The sequence below is a fragment of the Acinonyx jubatus genome, chromosome C1, assembly GCF_027475565.1.
Source record: "Acinonyx jubatus isolate Ajub_Pintada_27869175 chromosome C1, VMU_Ajub_asm_v1.0, whole genome shotgun sequence".
NCBI lineage: Eukaryota > Metazoa > Chordata > Mammalia > Carnivora > Felidae > Acinonyx > Acinonyx jubatus.
This window is the reverse complement of record NC_069381.1, coordinates 4,121,040-4,141,745: the sequence shown is the minus strand read 5'-3', so window position 1 is coordinate 4,141,745 and position 20,706 is coordinate 4,121,040. Positions and strand designations below refer to the sequence as shown.

The 20,706-nt window shown below is 49.4% G+C and overlaps 1 protein-coding gene across 1 annotated transcript in view; it reads left to right on the top strand.

Annotated features, from left to right (window-relative positions):
* Positions 1-8,774: 8,774 nt before the first annotated feature.
* ACOT7 (acyl-CoA thioesterase 7) overlaps positions 8,775-20,706 on the top strand; it is a 100,746-nt gene continuing 88,814 nt past the window's right edge. The window contains exon 1 of the mRNA XM_027060583.2: positions 8,775-8,933. Within this exon, the coding sequence (XP_026916384.2) occupies positions 8,803-8,933 (131 nt within the window). The 5' untranslated portion in view covers positions 8,775-8,802. The remainder of the gene's footprint in view (positions 8,934-20,706) is intronic.

Genomic DNA, 20,706 nt, shown 5'->3' with positions numbered 1-20,706 from the left:
ATGATGGTGGTGCCCAGTACACGGCCTGGCATGTATAAAATGCTCAATAAATTTTTGTTAAATGCATGACAATAATCTTCATTAACTAGTCATGCTGTCAACTACCATTTATTGAGCCCTCCCTATGCACCAGGCACTGCTCTCAACGACTTTTATGTATTAACTCACTGATACCTCATAAAAACCCTATGAGGTGTATACTGTTATTCTCATTTTGTAGATGAGGAGCCTGAAGCACAGAGAGGTCAAGGAACTTACCTGAAGCCACACAGCTAGGTGTGCCTGAAGGTGGGGCCCTGCTGCAGGGCTCTGCATCCTTCCCCCCCCCTTTCTTTTGTAATGTTTTATTTTATTTTTTGAGAGACAGAGCATAAGCAGGGGAGGGGCAGAGAGAGAGGGAGACACCGAATCCAAAGCAGGCTCCAGGCTCCTAGCTGTCAGCACAGAGCCCTATGCCGGGCTCGAACCCATGAATGCGCGATCATGATCATCCAGGCGCCGCTGGATCCCTCCCTTTAACCTCTTCACCCAACTAGTCAGCCTTCCCAAGACCAGTTACGAAATGAACCCTCTTAAGGACACGAACACCAAATCCAACCTGTGTTACTGGACCGCTGAGGCATAAAAGCGGTTCTGTTCCCTCAGTGACCTGGGCATTTAGATGAGCATTTGGAGGGGTCACCCAAAGCTCTCGCCAGGCAAGGGTTTGGTTACACAGCAGTCGCTTCTCTGGGGAGCCTGTCACAGGCAGAGAACAGGGGGTGGGGCTGGGAGCCTGGGAGCTGTGCCCTGCAGGGTTCTTCGCGACTCACACAACCATGCGGGATCTGATTTAAGTATCTCTAGCAAACTAGGGCCCTTTGACTCTTCAAACAGCAATTACTTGATGCATGAAACCAGCATCATTTTTCCCCCAGGGCCTTTGAGAAACTGTAATTATACCCCAGTTTTTTTAATTATCACGTGTGTGGGAAAAAAAAATAGAATTTCTCTCACTCTGAGTGGTTTTTGTTGTAATCACAGGGTTCCTGGTATAAGTTTTAGTAAGGGGAAGTTTATTTTGATTTTTAGCAGGATCTGAAGGCGGGTGGAGCCCAGGCTGGGGCCAGGGGCTAGGGAAGGATGCAGCGGTTTGGGGGCTTGGCCCCTAGGTGGAGCCACAGAGCTTCAGACACAGCACCCGGGGGCCACCGGGCTTACAAAGGAAGGGAACTCTCACCTCTAAAGGCACTTTGAAGATCACCTCTCACCAACACTCTCATGCGGGCACCCGGACAAGGCTATAATTCTAGATTTACAGTTTGACCTACTTATGAGTCGAAGGGATGATTTCTAAATGCTTCACTTAGAAAGTGCATCTCTTGTCTATTCTAAACCCTTGGGTGTTTTTCTTCTCCGTGTAAGGACCAATTTGTTCTTTGCTTGCCCTCTTGGATTATGGGTCCTGCTTTCAAACCGGTGGTTTATCAGGTCTGGGTTTCCTCAGAGTGGCTCACTGTGGGGTCAGAGCCCCAGGGCTTGATCTTACAGGTGTTAGGAGTGGGGTGGGTACCAGTGAGGTCTCTAGGCAGCCTCTGTAGTCCTCCCTGAGACGGAGGCCATGCTTCAGCCTTTGTAGGTTTCCTGCTGGCAACAGATGGAGGGGCTTGTCCACTCAATGCAGTAGACAAGATGCTACTGAATATAGACAAGTTGCTAGAATCACGAAGGGTCCAGCATCTCTTAGGAGGAAAAACAAATCTTTAGTAAAACAGCTAAATATTGGGGCACCTGGGTGGCCCAGTCGATTGAGTGTCTCACTTTGGCTCAGGTCATGAACTCGAGGTTCGTGAGTTCGAGCCCTGCTTCATATCCTTTTTTCTTCTCTCTCTGCCCCTCCCCCGCGTGTCCTCTCTTTCTCAAAAATAAATAAACATTAAGACAACAACAACAACAGCAGCTAGATGTCATTGACATTAGAAGGAGACAGAGGGCGCAGAGGGGCCAGGTGGCCCCTTCCAGGCTGCATCTGGTGCCTGACACCCAAAAGGACATGGTGAGCCCTGGAGAATCCAGCACTGTCCTTTTCTTGTACCGGTGCCTGCTTGAACTAATCGGGGTCTTCTTCCGGGACCCCAGTTAGAGCGCTCTGGCACAAGGCAGACGGAATCCCATCTGGTCAAATCATCCCCGGAGCCCCCAGGACCTCAGGACAACTGGGCTTCACAAGCTGGTTCACGAAAACTTAAGCTGATCTTTTCTCTTGTGCCACATCCTATTCCAAGTGCCTTATGGTATCAACTTATTCCTTCCTTCCAACAACCAGCGGGGCAGTTGCTGTCGTTTCCCCGTGTCTCCTAACAAGAGAGCCAGGGCACAGATGCATCAGGAGACAATGCGAGGCCCCACGGGGCTCATGCAGCACGGCCTGGGGCCCTTGCTCCTAAGCCTACATCCCCCTCTCTCTGATTGGCCTCCCTCCTCTGCAACTCATCTCCCACCCAGTCACAGAAGGTCCCTTGACTCTGGCAGTCTGCTGGGGCTCCCCAAGGGTGAGCTTCATGTGACTTCTGGACAAAGGCTCGCAGAAAGGTCTCTGCGTTTACTCACAGGGCCTGCTCTCCCATGTGAAGGAGGCAACGGCAGTGACAACGATACGTGGTGCTAAGTGCACTTCCCGGGAGCCCTTCTCTGGGAGTCTACAGCCAGCGCCCAGCCCGTTACCCCGCCTCTGCCTCACCCCTTTCCAGGCGCAGGTCAGGTGAATGGTGCTCAAGGACACACGGACAGTTTCAGGGGCATGCACCCGGTGTTTCTTTGGCCCCTTCTCTTTCACAGCTCTGAGTGATAAATTCATGCTTACACCGGAGTCAAATCTTCAGTTTAAGACATGGTATTCAGGGGCACCTGGGCGGCTCAGTCGGTTAAGCGTCCGACTCTTGACTTCTGCTCAGGTCACGATCTCACGGTTCCTGTGATGGAGCCCTACATCGGGCTCTGTGCTGGCTGTGCAGAGCCTGCTTGGGATTCTCTCTCTCTGCCTCTCCCCGACTTGTGCTGTCTCTGTCTCTCTCAAGATAAATAAATGCATATTAAAAACAAAATATCAAACTTACATTTACAGCATAAAAAAATAACGATCCCGTATACCATCACCCCGGTCAGGAGAGGAAACGTGAATACCGCCCCCACTCACCTCGTTCCCTGTGACCCTCCTTGATGACAACACTCTCTTACCACCTGTTTATATTTTCCTAACAGAGTTGTTTATTTATTCTTAGCAAATTCCCGTCATGCAATACAGCGTTTTCAACTACAGTCACCACGTTACGCATTAGATTCTGAGACCTTATTCACCTTACAGATAAAAGCTGGCACCATTTTACCAACCTCTTCCCATTTCCCCTAAGCCCCAGCCCTGGCAACCATGTTTCTACTCTCTGTTCCTAAGAGTTCAACATTTTTTTTTTTTACAGGATTCTACCTGAATCGTACCGTGCGGTATTTATATTTCTCTGTCTGGCTTATTTCACTTAGCATAATGCTCTCCAGGTTCATCTATGTTGTTGCAAATGGCAAGATTTCCTTCATTTTAAAGGCTGAATAGTATTCCATCGTGTGTGTGTGTGTGTGTGTGTGTGTGTGTGTGTATAAAATTATACTATATAATTTATATATATTGAATTTTCCTGATCCTGTCCATCCATTGATGGACACTTAGGCTGTTTCAATGTGAATCATGCTACAATGAGCACTACAACGCAGATACCTTTTCGAGATGGTGGTCTCATTTCCTTTGGACATATACCTGGAAGTGGGCTTGCTGGATTATAAGGTAGTTCTCTTTTTCACTTCTTGAGGAGCTGCCATATGGTTTTCCACAGTGGCTGTACCCATTTGCATTCCTAGTAACAGTGTCAAAGGTTTCCCTTTTCTCCACATTTTCACCAACCCTTACCCTTTTGGGACTGGCGCGAATAGAGTATTCGCTGTTTGCATGAATGGCTTGACCCTATACGTTCCTTGGGATCTTTCTTCTTTCCCCCCACATCGTGATTCGTCGTGTGCAACTGAAGTTCGTGGGTTTCCACGGCCACTCAGTATGGCGCTGATGAGCATGCTGCAATCCACTGATCTGGTGTACTGCTGACGGGCATTTGAGTTCCAGTTTGGGGTTATCACAAACAGTGCCACTGTGAATCCTTTTTGAAGCCCTTCTGGGTGACCTCACGCTCAATACACTGGAGATGTACCCAGTAGTGGAGTTTCTGGGTCAAAGACTATGGCAGTTTCAAGCTTTAGCAATTATTTTTGGTTGTTATTCTCCAAAGAGCCCGCCTAACTCACGTTTCCACCATTGGTGTATGAGGGTCCCCATTGCTTCATAACCAATACTTCCTACTGACTTGAAAAAAATAATAAAACAGTCGCGGGGCGCCTGGGTGGCTCAGTCGGTTAAGCGGCCGGCTTCGGCTCAGGTCATGATCTCGCAGTCCGTGAGTTCGAGCCCCGCATCGGGCTCTGTGCTGACAGCTCAGAGCCTGGAGCCTGTTTCAGATTCTGTGTCTCCCTCTCTCTGACCCTCCCCTGTTCATGCTCTGTCTCTCCCTGTCTCAAAAATAAATAAACGTTTAAAAAAAATTAAAAAAAAAAGAAAAAATAATAAAACAGTCGAGAGGTTAGATGGTAATAGTACAAAAATACATCAATGGAAAGCGAAGGTCTAACCCCCCTTTCCCCAAAGGTTACCAGTGTCAATAGTTTCCTAAATATCTTTCCATAAAATTTTTCAGAAATTATTTAAATAATATATGTAAGGTTTTTTTATTAAAAATTTTTAAGTGTTTATTTTGGAGAGAGAGAGAGAGAGGACAAGTGGGGGAGGGGGCAGAGAGAGAGAGGGAGACACAGAATCTGAAGCAGGCTCCAGGCTCTGAGCTGTCAGCGCAGAGCCCGACGCGGGGCTCGAACTCACAAACTGTGAGATCATGACCTGAGCCAAAGTCAGATGCTTAACCCACAGAGCCACTCGGGCACCCCTGTAAGTTTTTTTTTTAAATGACAATTTGTGGATACTATTTCTAGTCCAAAGAAAGAGTGGGGAAATGAAATAGAATGAATTAAACACCTGAGGTAGTTCAACTCGTTGCTGTTGGTAAACCTCTGTTGGGTCAATCATCTGTAAAATATTTCCTGAGCACCTGTTATGTGCTAAGCACTCTTCTAGGAGCTTGGGATACAGCAATGAAAAACATGGTTGGCAGAGACAAAATAAATAGATGAGTAAATTGGGGTAACTGGGTGGCTCAGTCGGTTAAGTGTCTGATTTTGGCTTGGGTCATGATCTTGCAGTCTGTGAACCCAAGCCCCGCGTCGGGCTCTGTGCTGACAGCTCGGAGCCTGGAGCCTGTTTCAGATTCTGTGTCTCCCTCTCTCTCTCACCCTCCCCTGTTCATGCTCTGTCTCTCTCTGTCTCAAAAATAAATAAAATGTTAAAAAAAAATTAAAAAAAAACTGTCTTACTCACTTATTAAAAAAAAATAGATGAGGGGCGCCTGGGTGGCTCAGTTGGTTAAGCGGCCGACTTCGGCTCAGGTCATGATCTCGCAGTCCATGAGTTCGAGCCCCGCATCGGGCTCTGTGCTGACAGCTCAGAGCCTGGAGCCTGTTTCAGATTCTGTGTCTCCCTCTCTCTGACCCTCCCCCGTTCATGCTCTGTCTCTCTCTGTCTCAAAAATAAACAAACGTTAAAAAAAAAATAGATGAGTAAAATATATATTAAGTGGCATTAAGAGCTAAGGGGAAAATTAAGCCAGGGAGAGAGTAGGGACTACTGAGGAACTCAGCTTTTGACAGGTGGCCAGGGAAGGCCTTATTTACAGGTGATATTTTAGTAAAGACCAAGGAAGTGAGGGCTGAAGCTTGGGGGTGCCTGAGGAAAGAGGCATTAGGTGTAGTCAAGGACCCTCTGAGGGGTCACGGTGGTGGGGACCACGCAAGCACGGGGAGAGCGGAGATGAGGACATCTGGACAGAGGTGTGGACGATGCTTGGAATGCTACAGGGAGACAGGGCACATTCTAGACTTACTTTCCTTGTTTAATGTTTTCTAATGTTTATTTATTTTTGAGGCGAGACCGAGTGTGAGCGGGGGAGGGGCAGGAAGAATCTGAAGCAGGCTCCACGCTCTGAGCTGTCAGCACAGAGCCCGATACGGGGCTCGAACTCACTAACTATGAAATCATGACCTAAGACGAAGTCAGACGCTTAACTGGCTTGCCTAGACTTGCTCTGGATGCAGATCTGGCAGGATTTGCGGATGGGTTGGATGAGGGATGGGAGAGAAACGAGTCACAGGTGACTCCCCAGTTGGCCTAGAACACCACTGGGGTGATGTGAGGTCCAGGCATGAGGAGTCTAGTGAGTCTAGGAGTCTAGGCGAGAGTCTAGAATTCGGGGGAGAGTTCTGGGCATCCCACATGGCAGAACTAGCAGGGCAGACCCAGCAAAGTGGCCAGAAAAGTAGTAGCGTGGGGTGTCTTGGAAGGCAAGGAATTCACGTTTCGAGAGAGATGACTTCTGACAACAGATTACTGGATTTAACAACTTGGGAAGGAATTAGTGACCTTGACAAACTGAGCTGTAGAGACAAAACCCAGGGATGGAATGGGTTCAGAAGAGAATGGGAGGGGGGTATAGAGGACAGAGGGTGTATATATAAACAGCTTTTCTGAGAAGTTTTGCCCCGAAAGACAGGGACAGAAATGGCTCAACAGCTTGAGAAAATAGGGACAAACCTGATGTGGGAAGGAGGGAGGCCGTAAGGTGAAAGACCAGGGTAAATCCACCAGCGCTGTAGTAAAGCTAACTGGTAATGGCTTTGCTAAGGGATTGCCCCCCCTCCCCCCCCCCCCACTGCTGACCTTGAACACTGGGCAACAGCATAAACAACTGGCAATGACATACAAGTGGTTAATCCTGGAGCACCATTTTCTCTACAGAAGCAGGACACAACAATATCTGGGCTGAAAGGTCATGTTCCCTGGCTCCCTCTGCTACAAGAAGAGCTGTCACATGGAGAGTGTTGACAGATGCTGTCTTTGGGCCAAAGCTTAGCCACACCCTTTTCCAAAGGTACAGATGTTGTCCCAGATCTCTTTTTTTGTCTCCCTCTGGGAGGGACCAGTCTATTTAATCCTGAACCATTCAGCCCATTCCCTAGTCTAGGAATATGGTTCAGCAGGTGGTCACAGTCAGGTTTCTTGTGTCCCGGATTTGTCTCCAAATCAGATTTTTTGAGGTTTTCAAAGAACAAAAGGTATCCAACTTCATGGGAATGCTCCCACCTATACAAAAAGGGCAGGGCCCCAGTAAAGACTTGTTCCATTGCATTGACCGTCTGGGAAGACTGGAGAGACAGGACATTTGAGTAGGAAAGGTGAGAACAAAAAGGAAGGAAGGCCCTAAATTATTGATGTGTTGGGCCCCTTACATTCATTACCTCATTTCTCCTGGGGAAGGTCAGGTAAATATTACCCCCAATTAACCGGTAAGGAAACTGCCTTGCCTAAGGCTCCAAATCTGGTTTGTTGCTGCTAGGTCCCATCCTAAGAAATCTATCCCCTTTGGGACCCATCCTGGGACGACGTGGTGGTTAAGTAGGCTTGGTGACCCTTGGTGCTTGCATCAATTTAACTCACGCTAGAAAACAAAATTTCTAATGCAATCGTCTTAAAACATAGATGTGATCCGGACTGTCCCCTCTATTCCAAGGACTTAGACATGAGCTGGGCTGCTTCTAGGGTCTGATAATGTGGGACTGACCAGGATGAGACAGGATTCCTTCAGAGCTATTTAGTTTAGTATAAATGGGTTTTCAAATCTCACTGAAGAGCCTATTTTGTGGGTTTTATTTGATTTTTAAAAATCTGACTACAAAAGCAATTTATGTTCATGGTTAACAAATGTGGAAAAGTCATATCTTATACGGAGTAAAAAGCTCTCTGCAATTCTGGCACACAGATGTAATCACCTTTTCCCTCTGGTGTGTGTTAAGCCTATTTTGCAACCCAGACTTGACCTGGGCTGTGCAACAGAACAGCTCACCATCTTTACGGCGCCCTACAGCCGCCCACACGCACACCTCCAAGCAAAAGCTCAGGGCTTCCAGGAAATCCTGCACGAAGCTCGAGGCGGTCTGCAGCGGACCGCGTAGGCAGATTCCCTGCCTGCAGCCAGCGCTGTAGGCCATCCCGGGTCCTTGGTCGTCTGCCGCCCAGCTCGCCGGCTCCTGACTCCGGGTTCTGCGCACCCACGTGCCCTCCCCGCACAATACCCAGCAGTTCCGCCATCAATGCTCGTTTACGGGGGGTGGGGGGACTTCCAATTTCCCGTCAGGGGCTGATTCGAGAGTGCAAGCCCCGGAGGCGGACCCCCGCAGGCCTTCCTGCCGCACTCCAGCCCCAGGGCCTCCGAGCCCGGGCTCGCCCACCTCGCGGGGCGCTGTATCCGCCACCGCCCAGCGTCGGCTGCCGGGACGGCTCCTCCCCGCCCCCCCCCCCCCCCCGCGGACACGCGCGGCGCGGGGCGAGGCTGATCCACGCGGCTGCCGCGCTCGGCACCGCCCAACAGTCGCCGAACCTTCTGGAAGCGGCTCCCCACCGCGCCCCACCGCCGCCAGAACCGGACGCCCCGGGCGCCGGCTGCGGCCCGAGGGGCGGGGCGCGCAGGGGCGGGGCCTGCGCAAGAGACCGCATTCGATTCGCCGCCGGCGTCTAGGTCCAGCCCCTCCGACGCGCAGGCCCCGCCTCCACCCTCCCCCTCCATGGCGCCGCCCGGGCTCATTCATTCCGCGCCAGGCCTGCCAGACACCTGCGTTCTCTTTCAGTCGTTCGCCGACGCCGCCAGCATGTCGGGCCCCGCCGCGGAGACCCCGTCCGCCATCCAGATCTGCCGGTAAGCAGGGCGCGCGGAGCGGCGAGCAGCCCGGACGCCGAGTCAGCGCCCGGGCCTCCCCGGCCCGCCCCAGCCCGCCCTGCCCCCCGCCCCAGCCCGCGGCCGGGCCCGGCTTCTCCGACTCGCCGCCCTCCCGCCGAGGCCTGGATGCTCCTCAAGGTCCGCAGCGCCGGCGGCCTGAGGCGCATCCCGGGGACGGCGCCGCGGCCACGCAGGCCGTTTGCGGGAGGAATCCGCGCGGCGCCGTCCCCGGGCGGGGTCGATGCGCATCCCTGGCGCTCCGCCCCGCCCCGCCCGGTGCCCGAGCGCGCCGGAGCCCCTGCCGGGGTCCCGCTGAGCCCCCTAATCCGAGGGCGTTCTCCGGGCGGTGGTGCATCGCCTGCCGGATCCCCTGAGAGGTGGGGTGCAGATAGGCTCTTCAGCTTGCCAGGCGAGCCCCTCGGTGGGTTCCCGAGTGGGCGGAGGCTGCAGAGATACAGTCCCTTTCCTGTCTGCCTCTGCTTTTTCGGGGAGTCGGTGTTAACGGAGGAGCAGAAAATACCCATCCCCTCGAAAGGTTAATTGCTCCATTGAGCCTGGTAGCATCTTACACAATGGGGGCAACGGGTTGTTCTTCGCAGCGGACCACCCCCGGCCTTCCTCCACGGGCCATGGGTAGATAGAAGCCCCCAGAGGAAGCTGGAGATCGTGAGCTGGCTCGTTTCCCACTGGAGCGGGGAGGGCAGCCTCAAGGTTACTCTTCATTACCTTGGACAGAATCGGAAGCAGGCACGCTAGTATTTGAGCGTGAGCTGAGTAAGGGCCAGTCTGGGAAGGCCTCACTAGGACTGGGGCCTGCAGCCGGGCCTAGTCTGCCTGACACACCACTAAGAATGAGCTGCTTCCTGGTTTGGGGTAGGTTCCTCAGATTTGGAGGTTGGGCATCACACCGACCTTGGGTCCCACCCACCAGGTTGGTTTCCTGTGGATGGTGACATCTCCCTGGAAAAGACAACAACTGGATGTGTAGTAAGTGTTGGATTCTTGGGGTGCCTTGACTCCACCCCTACTTCTGACGCCATCAGAAGCCTTTCCTAACCTCAAGGTCAGTTTTGAGCGTTCTTAGGGAGAGGAGGTCTTTAAGGGGAACCTTGCTCTGTTCCCTTTGTTATTGGCTGTGTGGCAGTCATGGCCCCACTAACTATAAGTTCCTGGCAAAATGATAGAAGCAACTGACTTTGGGAAACAGGCGGGCCTGGAGTCAGGGTCTTGGATCAGGCTCTGCCTCGAATTGGCCAAGTGACCTTGGCAATCATGGTTTACAAAGGGCTTGTGTATCTCTCTTCTCATTCGGTTTGCCCAACTTACCTGGGAGAAAGGATGGCAGGGGTCTCACCGCTGTGAAGAGAGGAAGGAAACTGAGGTTCTGGGAGACCCAATGTCTCTGTAAGGTCATCCAGCCACAAGAGCCTGAGGGCAGCCCCTGCCAGGTCTTCTGTCTCCAGACCCGTGTACTTTCCACTGTGCTCACCCCAAAAAGAAGATACTGATTTCAGTCTACACGTGGAAGGCCAGGCTTTTATTTACTTCATGAGGATGATGAATAGCTAATCTATACATATCATCTTTCTTTAACCAGCTTCTAACAGTTAATAGTTCTTGGATAGTTTTAGACGCTTCCCGTGTGTGCACAAGCATGTGTGTGTGCTTTTTGTTACCCATGGTGTGTACAGGGCTGCCTGTGGCACATTCACAATCGCATATTGTCTCTGAGTAGTCTTGGGACAGGTGGGCAGGATGCCTGGCTGAGGTGAGCCTCAGGTGCCCAGCATGACTGCCAAAGGGAGTGTGAGTGGGGCTGTGACAACGGCCGTGGTCACAAGGGCTTGGCCCACAGAAACCCCAGGATTCTGGAGAGTGGACATACGAGGGTGGGGAGCCCTTTAAGGACATCTGAGCTGACACCCCATGTTGAAAGAGGAGCCTCCTGCCCTAGGACAGCCAAGCCCATGAATTTAACAGGTTTTACTGGATGCCTCCAAAGAGCAAAGCGCCACGGAGGGACACCCACATGGAAAATTCGGTCCTCATCTTCTGGGGTCCACAGTTCAGCAGAGAAGGAGGCCCAAACCTCTACCATCCTAGATAATTAAGAGTGGTCACATGCTCTTGGTGTGGAAGGCAATGTTGAAGAGATAGGGGCCCTGAAGGCTGGGGAAGGCAGTGGTTAGAACCAGCCCTGGAGTCCGACAAGGAAAACGTGATTTGCTAACTCAACGTTAATTGGCATTACTGAAATGAATTCGGCCTCTGCCCCTTTGGAAGCTGCCTGACCTTTCCGTGTCCCCATTTTCTCATGGGTTGTTCTGAGTGTTAAAGAAAGTGTATCCAGTGCTTGGCAGAGTGGCCGGCACCTTGTAAGTAAATGAAAGCTCTTTTTTGTCCAAAAAGTGGGACACTGGCCCAAGAGGCTAAGGGGCCTGGATTCGAATCTTAGCTCTGCCCCTTGTAGGTGAGCTGCTTTCGGCTTCTGCGTGTTCCTTAACCTTGCTGGGCCTCAGCTTCCTTATTTGTGAATTGAAGATGATAATGCCTGTGTCAGGGTGGCTGTAGGGATTACAATCTTTGCCATAGTGCTGGGCAGTTATAAAAGTGGCCTCGTAAAGGGCATATGAGCTCACAAAGAGAACAGTTTATCTTTGAGGGCCTGAACTTTGGACAGTCAGGCCACGGTAGGGTGCTGTCCTCCTCCTGCCTTTGATCCGGCCCTAAGATGCAGGTTCCAGGACAGCATTTAAAGTTCAGAAGAGCAGGGGTACCTGGGTGGCTCAGTCGGTTGAGCGTCTGACTTTGGCTCAGGTCATGATCTCATGGTCCGTGAGTTTGAGCCCCATGTCGGGCTCTGTGCTGACAGCTCAGAACCTAGAGCCTGCTTCAGATTCTGTGTCTCCCTCTCTCTTTGACCCTCCCCCGTTCATGCTCTCTCTCTGTCTCAAAAATAAATAAACATTCAAAAAATTTTTTTTAAGTTCAGAAGAACATTTTTCCTATGACTATTTTGGTTATTTCCTTTTTTTTTTTTTTTTAAATGTTTATTTATTTTGAGAGAAAGAGGGAGAGAGAGACTATCCCAAGCAGGCCCTGCACTGTCAGCATAGAGCCCAGCACGGGGCTCCATCTTGTGGAACATGACCTGAGCCCAAATCAAGAGTCAGAAGCCTAACCAACTGAGCCACCAAGGTGTCCTCTTTTGGCTTATTTTAAACTAATGTTAATTAAATTTTGCTTAAGTTACACTTTTCCTTGTTGGACTCAAGAGTTCTAGAATGTCAGACTCGGAAGGAGCCCCAGTCCAGCTGTGTCATGTTATAGATGCGGAAAATGAGGCTCTCAGGGGTTGAAGACTTGGTCAAGGGCACACCTCGGACCGTGACCAGGAGCTGAAGGCTGTTGGTAGAGTACTCCCTGCCAGGTGTCCCCACTGCTACGATTTGTCCACCGCTTACTCAAGCTTCAGTTTATATTTGGTTGTGAGGCTTAATCATGGCATCAGTGCGGGCCCCTAGTAGAAGCCTCCGAGGCTTTGTTGAAAAAACGGCTGAAGGACATGCCATGTAACAGGTTGTTGGAGAGCAGGACTTTGTGGAGCAGTGATGGAGATGTCCAGGTCTGTGCAATATGGTGGCACAGTATACCAGTCACTGGCCATTGAGTGCTTGGGATGTGGCCAGATGTGGACAAAGTGAATTTTTAATTGCATTCGTTTAGATGTATTTAAATGTAAACGTAGATAGTCTCCTGTGACTGGTGGCTACACTGTGGGACAGTAGTATGGAGAGGGATTTAAAAACTGGAATTTATGGCAGGCCTGTGAGAGGAAGGATTTCCTAAGGGTTTCAGAAGCTCTCTGGGAACCGCCTAGCTAATGGAGGCGGACTTTGGTTTAGACTTTGCCCAGGGTGGATAATCCAGGAATCCTCTATTTGTAGGTAAGTGTGTGAGGTCTACAAGGTATTTTGTTTGCATGCTGTTAGATACAGATCTACTAGGAAATGTATTGAGATTAGCGATTGCTTTGTTCACTGTAGTACCGACAAAGGACCTGGATTTTAGCATGTTAAGGGGTTAGAATTTTTGCCCCTTGGGCTCTGTCTTTGGGTTTACAGTGGAATTAAGGAAAACATCGAATCTGATTTAGGGAAACCACACTCTGAGCTAATATTCTGGAACATTCCATAAAACAATGCACGGTGCTGACTCCTTTCTTGCTGGGATGTGGAGGCCCTAGGAAAAGGCACAGTTCTTGCAGCTCAGAGAGCCTGTGGTTGGGTCGGCTGTTCTCACCCACCGTCCAGCCTCTCTCCGTAAGGGGGCCTGGCAGCTTGGCATTGCCCTGGACGTGGCACCACAGCCCATCAGCTCCCGGGTTTCACTCAGGCCAGAAGTTGCTTTCTCCTGTTAACGTTAAGAATGAAGCTGTCAGAGGGGGCACCTGGATGGCTGAGTCACTTGCACGTCCGACTTCAGCTCAGGTCATGATCTCGCGGTTCATGAATTTGAGCCCCACATCGAGCTTGCTGCTGTCAGCGCGGAGCCCACTTTGGATTCCTCTGTCCCCCTCTCTCTGCCCCTCCCCCGCCTGCACTCTCCCCCAAATAAATTAATATTAAAGAATGGAGCCGTCAGTCATTTTACCGGCAAAACTGGGTTTATTTAGGAATTGCAGGGCAAGGAAGCTTACAGCAAAACCCTCGGCGCCTGGAGAACAAAAGAGAGGAAAGCTCTTTTATAGAGGAGAGAGGGGACTTTCGGAAGGTTGTTACGAACACAAAGTCTGTGGGCGCAAACTGGGAGTTCAAAGGATAGTGGCTTCTCACTGGCCGAGTTGTGACTGTCTCTCACTGGCTGGGCTGTTGCCGGAGCGAGGGGAAACCCTTCTTCCTCCTGCAGGAGCGGTAAGTAGTAGCTAAAGCCATGTGGACTTGAAAGGAGCCGATTTTCCTGACTGGCCTGCAACCGATGCAGTGTGAGTGCGCCCCCTGCTGGCCCTGTGGCGCCACCCTAGAGGAGGTCTTTTACTGGTCTTCACCGGGTGGCGTGGCTTCTGCAAGGGGAGCCCAGCCTCCCGAAGACAGGGGTCTGCTTCCAGGTCCACTGTGTCTCCAGGTGTCCCAGGGAGGGGGATGAATTACATGGTCAGCCCACCTGGGGACAACCTACACCTGAGTAACTGAGGAAGCTTGTTACAAATGCACATTTTCTGTATGCAAATTACACTTAGGTAGAAAATCGACAAAAGTGCAGACTTTAAAGCATTTATGAGATATTTGGGGGAACTTGAATAGTCCTTTGAAACTTAAAATATATTAAGGAATTTCTGGTTTTTTTTAAGGTGAGATCATTGTAGTTCTGCTTTTTTTTAAATTAATTTTTTTTTTTTTTCTAAATTTTGACAGAGCCTGCGGAGGTGGGGAGGGCTGGGGCAGAGAGAGGGAGAGAGAATCCCAAGCAGGCTCCACACTGTCAGCACTGAGCCGGACGCGGGGCTCGAACTCATGAACCGTGAGAGCATGATCTGAGCCAAAATCAAGAGTCAGGCGCTTAGCCAACTGAGTCACCCAGACACTTTTCAAAAAGCAATCTGATGAAGTATAATGAACACATAATAAAATGCATCTCTTTTAAGTGTCCAGTTCACTGAGTTTTAGCAAATGTGTGCATCCACATAATGACCACGACAGCTGTGACCTAGAACATTTCCATCACCCCCAAAAGTTCCCTCCTGCTCCTTCTCGGTCAGTCCCTACCCACCCCCAGATCCCTATAAACAGGGCTGCTTTCTCTCACTCTAGTTTCTGCCTTTTCTAGACTCTCATACGGATGGAATCATACGCTTAGCGCTGCGCTTGTGAGCACCACTGCTGTGCCTGCAGGGCTCGCTGCTGTTGCGTCCATTACCTGCAATATGTTTCTCTCTTCACCTGTCAGCGAACATCCGGGTCTTTCCGGCTCTTGGCGATTTGTGAATACAGTTCACAAATGCAGATTTCAAAACTTCCAGGACACCATCGAGGAAACTTGAGCACACTTCCTGGGTATTAATGATACTAAGGAATTGGTGTTGTGTGTCAGGTGGGATAATTGTTTTGTAGTTCTGTTTTGTGTGTGTGTGTGTGTGTGTGTGTGTGTGTGTTTTTGACATTTATTTATTTTTGAGAGAAAGAGACAGAGCATGAGCGGGAGAGGGACAGAGAGAGAGGGAGACACAGAATTGGAAGCAGGCTCCAGGCTCTGAGGCTGTCAGCACAGAGCCCGGCCGGCGCAGGGTTCGAACCCGTGAGTGGTGAGATTGTGACGCGAGCTGAAGTCGGATGCTCAACCAACCGAGCCACCCAGGCGCCCCTTGTAGTTCTGTTTTTAAATGGAGTCTTTATCTTTTTTTTTTTTTTAATATTTATTTTTGAGGGAGAGAGCGTGAGTAGGGAAGGGGTGAGAGAGAGACAGGGTGAGAGAGAGACAGAGAGAGAGAATCCTAAGCAGGTTCCACACTGTCAGCATAGAGCCCCACGGTGCCAGGGCTCGAACTAACAAACTGTGAGATCATGACCTGAGCCCAAACCAGAGTCTGGACACTTAACTGATTGAGCTCCCCAACCAGCTGAGCCACCCAGGTGCCCTGCCTGTAGTCTTTATCTTTCAGAGGCAATGCTAAGATATTTACGAATGCCAAGCTGTGATGTCACTCGTGTGGAGTGGAGGAGTGGGTGGGAACATATCATTTGAAACCAGAGTTGAGGGGCACCTGGGTGACTCAGTGGGTTGAGAGTCCAGCTTCAGCTCAAGTCATGAACTCACCGTTCATGAGTTCGAGCCCTGTGTTGGGCTCTCCGCACAGAGCCCACTTTGGATCCTCTGTCCTCTTCTCTCTCTGCCCCTCCCCCGCTCTCAAAAATAAATAAAATGTTAAAAAAAACTAAAAAAATATATAGTACATATTCACCAAGGCCATAACCATTGGAGATCATCTCCTGATTGGCTACATCATTTTTACAAAAGTTTGACGGGCAGCAAAACACAAAAATACAAACAGAAGTAACCTAACAATTCCAAATTGTATAATGGGTCTAAACCAGGACTATAGGTCTGAAAGTAGCCAACTGAAAATATTTATTGGTACTTACTTTGATTTAGGGGAGAAAAATTCTCCCTACTGAGGCGAAGCCACAGTTACAATGCTTCCTGGGAGTCCCTGCTGAGTGGCCCTGAGAGCAGAGTTGTGGGTCCCTCTGGAGCATGTGGGAAGAATTGGCAATGGCCTCCCCAGGACACTGGGGAGGATACGGTGCCGGTCTGAGCAGGATGCGATAGCTGGTGAACTTTTTGCAAAAATAGCAAAACTTTAAAGATGTATGAGAACAGTATTGTTCTCTCAAAAGAACTGTTTGGAAAAACAAATGTTATCCAATAAGACAGTCTGTAAGTTTGCGAGTTCAGTGGCCATGGATTTGGATAAGAACCCGGAGTCAAATAATAGCCCAGGTCAAAGACTTTTGTGACTCCTAAACCTTTTACTTCTTTAGAAAAGGCAAGTGAAAAACTAATTTGCCTCGGGATCGTGAAGAGGCTTGGAAGGGCTTTTCCAGCAAGTTGGAAGAGGCTTTGTGGAGGTGTCTCTTCCAACAGAATCTCCAGGTTGCAAGGTGTGATGCCTGAGGTCTTCATCTCCTGGAAACAGATGTTGAAAAGATTGCTGTACCAAAGCATGGCTATTTATTTTTATTTTTATTTTTATTTTTATTTTATTTATTTATTTATTTGCTATTATTTTTAAATTAATTAATTAATTTTTAAATGTTTTAATTTATTTTCGAGAGAGCACCAGTGGGGGAGGGGCAGAGAGAAAGGGACAGAGGATCTGACACGGGCTTCTTGCTGAAAGCAGTGAGCCTATGTGGGGCTTGAACTCATGAACTATGAGATCATGACCTGAGCCGAAGTCGGAGGCTCAACCGGCTGAGCCACCCAGGTGCCCCTATTTTTATGTTTTTTAAAAATTTTATTTAAAAAATGTTTATTTATTTATTTTGAGAGAGAGGGAGAGAGAATCTCAAGCAGGCTCCACACCGTCAGCACAGAGCTGGTCGTGGGGCTCGAACTCACAAACTGTGAGATGGTGACCTGAGCTGAAACCAGCAAGAGTCAGACGATCAACCGACTGAGCCACCCAGGTGCCCCTAAGGAATTTTTTTTTTGAGTAATCTCTCCCACCAACACGGGACTTGAACCCACAATGACAAGATCAAGAATTGGACGTTCCACCAACGTGCCAGCCGGGCGCCCCATACCAAAGCATGGTTATTTTTAATAGAAGCAATTAGACCTTTAAAATGTTGGAATGTGTTTCCTTTTGTCAACTATGGGTCAGAGGAGGCAGGGGCCAAGTGCCTTAGATGTCCTGTGACTACCTTAGAGGGTGAGAGTCTACAAGTTCCAAAGGGGGTAGAGCTGGGATTTAGAAGGACTGATGGCAATGTTTTCAGCCAAGGACCTGGAAGGTCTATACAGATTTTTCCAGGTGAATCTTCGTGGTGTCGTTAGCGTGTTCAGCTAACCTTGAGCACTGAGGGTAGGATGCACGGTAAAAGTGTGCTAAAACTAGCCAAACAACACAGACTTTTTGAGGCACCTGACCAGAAAAATGGGTTTCCCCATCACTACAAAGTTTGAGAGGAGTTACCCAGGTAGGGATAATGTTTCTGAACAGGATTTCAAGGTGAGATGTATGAAATCCATAGTGCGAACAGATTTCCCTGGATTGCACTCTGGACAGGTGGGTAAGTGAAGTAGGCACTTTTTGCAGCCTTATTAATTTTTCTCTGCCAATGTTGGTTCACAAACACTATCATTTTGTCAGTAGACCAATGGTTCAATGCATGTATGGAGGCAAGCAGTGGGAAGTTTAGAATTTCTGGTAGGGTCAGATTGTTAATTCGGTTCGAACCAGAGTTCTCTCTCTTTATTGAGCCAACAATGAACAGATTTCCAATCTTGTTTTGTTTTTCCCTCTCTGGGGCCAACTGTTGGGTATCTCTTGTCGAATTTTGCAAATTATCACTTGGGACGACATCCCTTGGGACCGTGACGGATTTGGCTGTCGGTTTCCTTAAGAGCATCGTTTTTGGCAGAAATCCTGCAAGGTGGTTTCCTTTGGTCTCCGGGGATGCCCAGGAGCCTCACTCATAGGCAGAGCAGCCAGCAGCGCGGCACCTGATAAATTTTGGAGCCGGGAGCCATTTTTTATCCCATTCCCAGTCGAGGTAAGGGAGCCTCACTGTTAGCCAACATTCCAAAGCCATGAGCTGCCCCAAAGGTGTGCTGTTGGCATAAATGTTTGTGGTTTCACCCTTGGCCAAAATACAAGGATGGCTGAAGTGGGTCCCCTGATTTTTTTCTTCAGCGGCCTCAACTAACAGGGTAGTTAGTGGCAGGAATGGCCGTGAGGGGATATTCCCGTGCCGTAGGGTCTGGTTGTTGGCTCCATACCCTGTGGGTCGATAACGGTCCCTGTGTTTTTGTGGATGAGTATTCTAAGGCATTCCATTCCCTCTCATTACACAGAGGAAAAGGGGAGTTAACAATTAGGGTAGCTGGGGCGCCTGGGTGGTTCAGTTGGTTAAGCGTCTGACCCTCGATATATCGGTTCAGGTCATGATCTCATAGTTCGTGAGTTCCAGCCTGGTATTGGGCTCATGATCTCATAGTTTGTGGAGTTGGGCTCCACGCTGACAGTCGGAGCTTGCCTGGGATGCTCTCTGCCCCTCCCCCACTCACACTCTCTTTCCCTCTCTCTCTCAAAGTAAATAAACTTTATAAAAAAAAGAGGATATCTGAGGGCAGGGGTCTTATTAAGCTTTTCCTTAAAGTCCCCAAAGCTATGTCTCCCTGACCTTTCATTTTTTCCTTTTCACTTTTATACATATAGTAAGCTCTATGCCCAATGTGGGGCTTGAACTCATAATCCCAAGGTCAGGAGTCGCGTGCTCTACCGACTCAGCCAGCTGGGATCCCCTGATCTTTCATTTTTTAAGTAGGGTATATAGAGATTGAGCCGTAAGAGAGATGTTTGGAACCCAATTTTGACTAGCCAGCCAATTCCAGAAAACTTTGTAATTGGTGCTTAGTTTTAGGTTTTGGGAAGTTCAGGAAGACTGCCTGATCCAAATGGAGTTCTTGTTCTGAGATCAGGTTTCCTAGAATCAAACCGGATTGGAGCAAACTGCAGTTTTTCTTCGGGGGATTTTCTGTCCCTTTAAGGCCAAAAGTTGTAGCAGGTAGATGCTGTCTTCTTGCGAAGAGGTTTGAGAAGGGCATCGGAGAACCAAATCATCTATGTATCATATTAAGTAGAGCCTACAGAAAACTTTATATCATCCAAGTCAGCTTTTAAGATCTTTGAAAAGTAAGGACCCTCTGGAACCCTGGGGCATTTCTGTCCAAGTGTGTTTATGCTCCCAAGTGAAAGTAAAGAGAATAGTGGCTATCCTTACCAACTGGAATACCAAAGATGCACCGCATGGATCAAATACGGTGAAAAACTGGCTTTCTCTGGGAACAGATGTCACTAGCGTGCAGTGGTGGGAGGGGCAGCAGGTGCCGAGGGATGACCACGTTACTTATTGCTCGGAAGTCCTAGACGAAAGTCCTGTAGAGGGCAAGTTGGAGTCCCTCATAGCAGCCAGTGGCTTGTGTCAAGAGCCCCTGTAGCTCCTTGGAGCCCAACGTTGGGAATTAGGAGGACGTTGGAAAGACCGGCTGGAGGGATGCGGTGCCCACAGTGCTTAGCGTGATAGCAGTTTTAATGTTTGTTTATTTTTGAGAGAGACACACACACACACACACACACACACACACACACACACACACACGGAGTTTGAGTGGGGGAGGGGCAGAGAGAGAGGGAGACACAGAATCTGAAGGAGGCTCCAGGCTCCGAGGCATCAGCACAGAGCCTGACGTGGGGCTCAAACTCACGAACCGCGAGATCATCACCTGAGCCGAAGTGGGACGCTCAACCGACTGAGCCACCCAGGCGCCCCAACATGATAGCAGTTTTATCCCAATGTCCTGGCCCTTTGCAAAAATAGCCGAAACTAGGAGGTTTTGGTATTGTTCAGGGACTTCATTTGCTGGAATTGAAAACTGAGAATTTTAGTGGTTTATTAGGAGACTCATCACAGGTGTAAGTGAACGGGTTTGCCAGACTAACTCAGTTGGCAGTGGACATAGTTTCCCATTCCATCCTGGTCCTTTTAACTAAAAGAAAAAAAAAATCCCAGTTCAGCCCATTCATAAACATAGTTAAATGCTTCCTGGGTGGATTCAACATCTAAGGGAAGACCAGAATTTTCTTTAAAGACAATTTGGAGTTGATTATAATAGTCATGAACAGGTTCATCAGGCTTTTGTGTGCAAGCCTGACTTTTGTTCCAACCAACAGTTTTAGGAAAGGCTACTATACTTGCTCCCTGGAGATTTCCAGGAAGTGTTCTAGCATCTTGCCAGATAGGGGTCTGTTTCTCTATTTCCCTTTCAGGATGATCCCATTTCATCCAGAGTTTGGCCTGGCCCTCACCTCTGAGCCATGTGGACTAATTGATAGAACTCTGAGAAACTAGGTTGGCAAGTGTGAATACGTGTGTTAAATTCTTCAGCAAACCCGTGGGGGGGGGGTCCTTCGTCACTTTAGGAAACTCTTTAACTATGGCTCAAAATTCAGCCTTAGTCTAGGGAATGT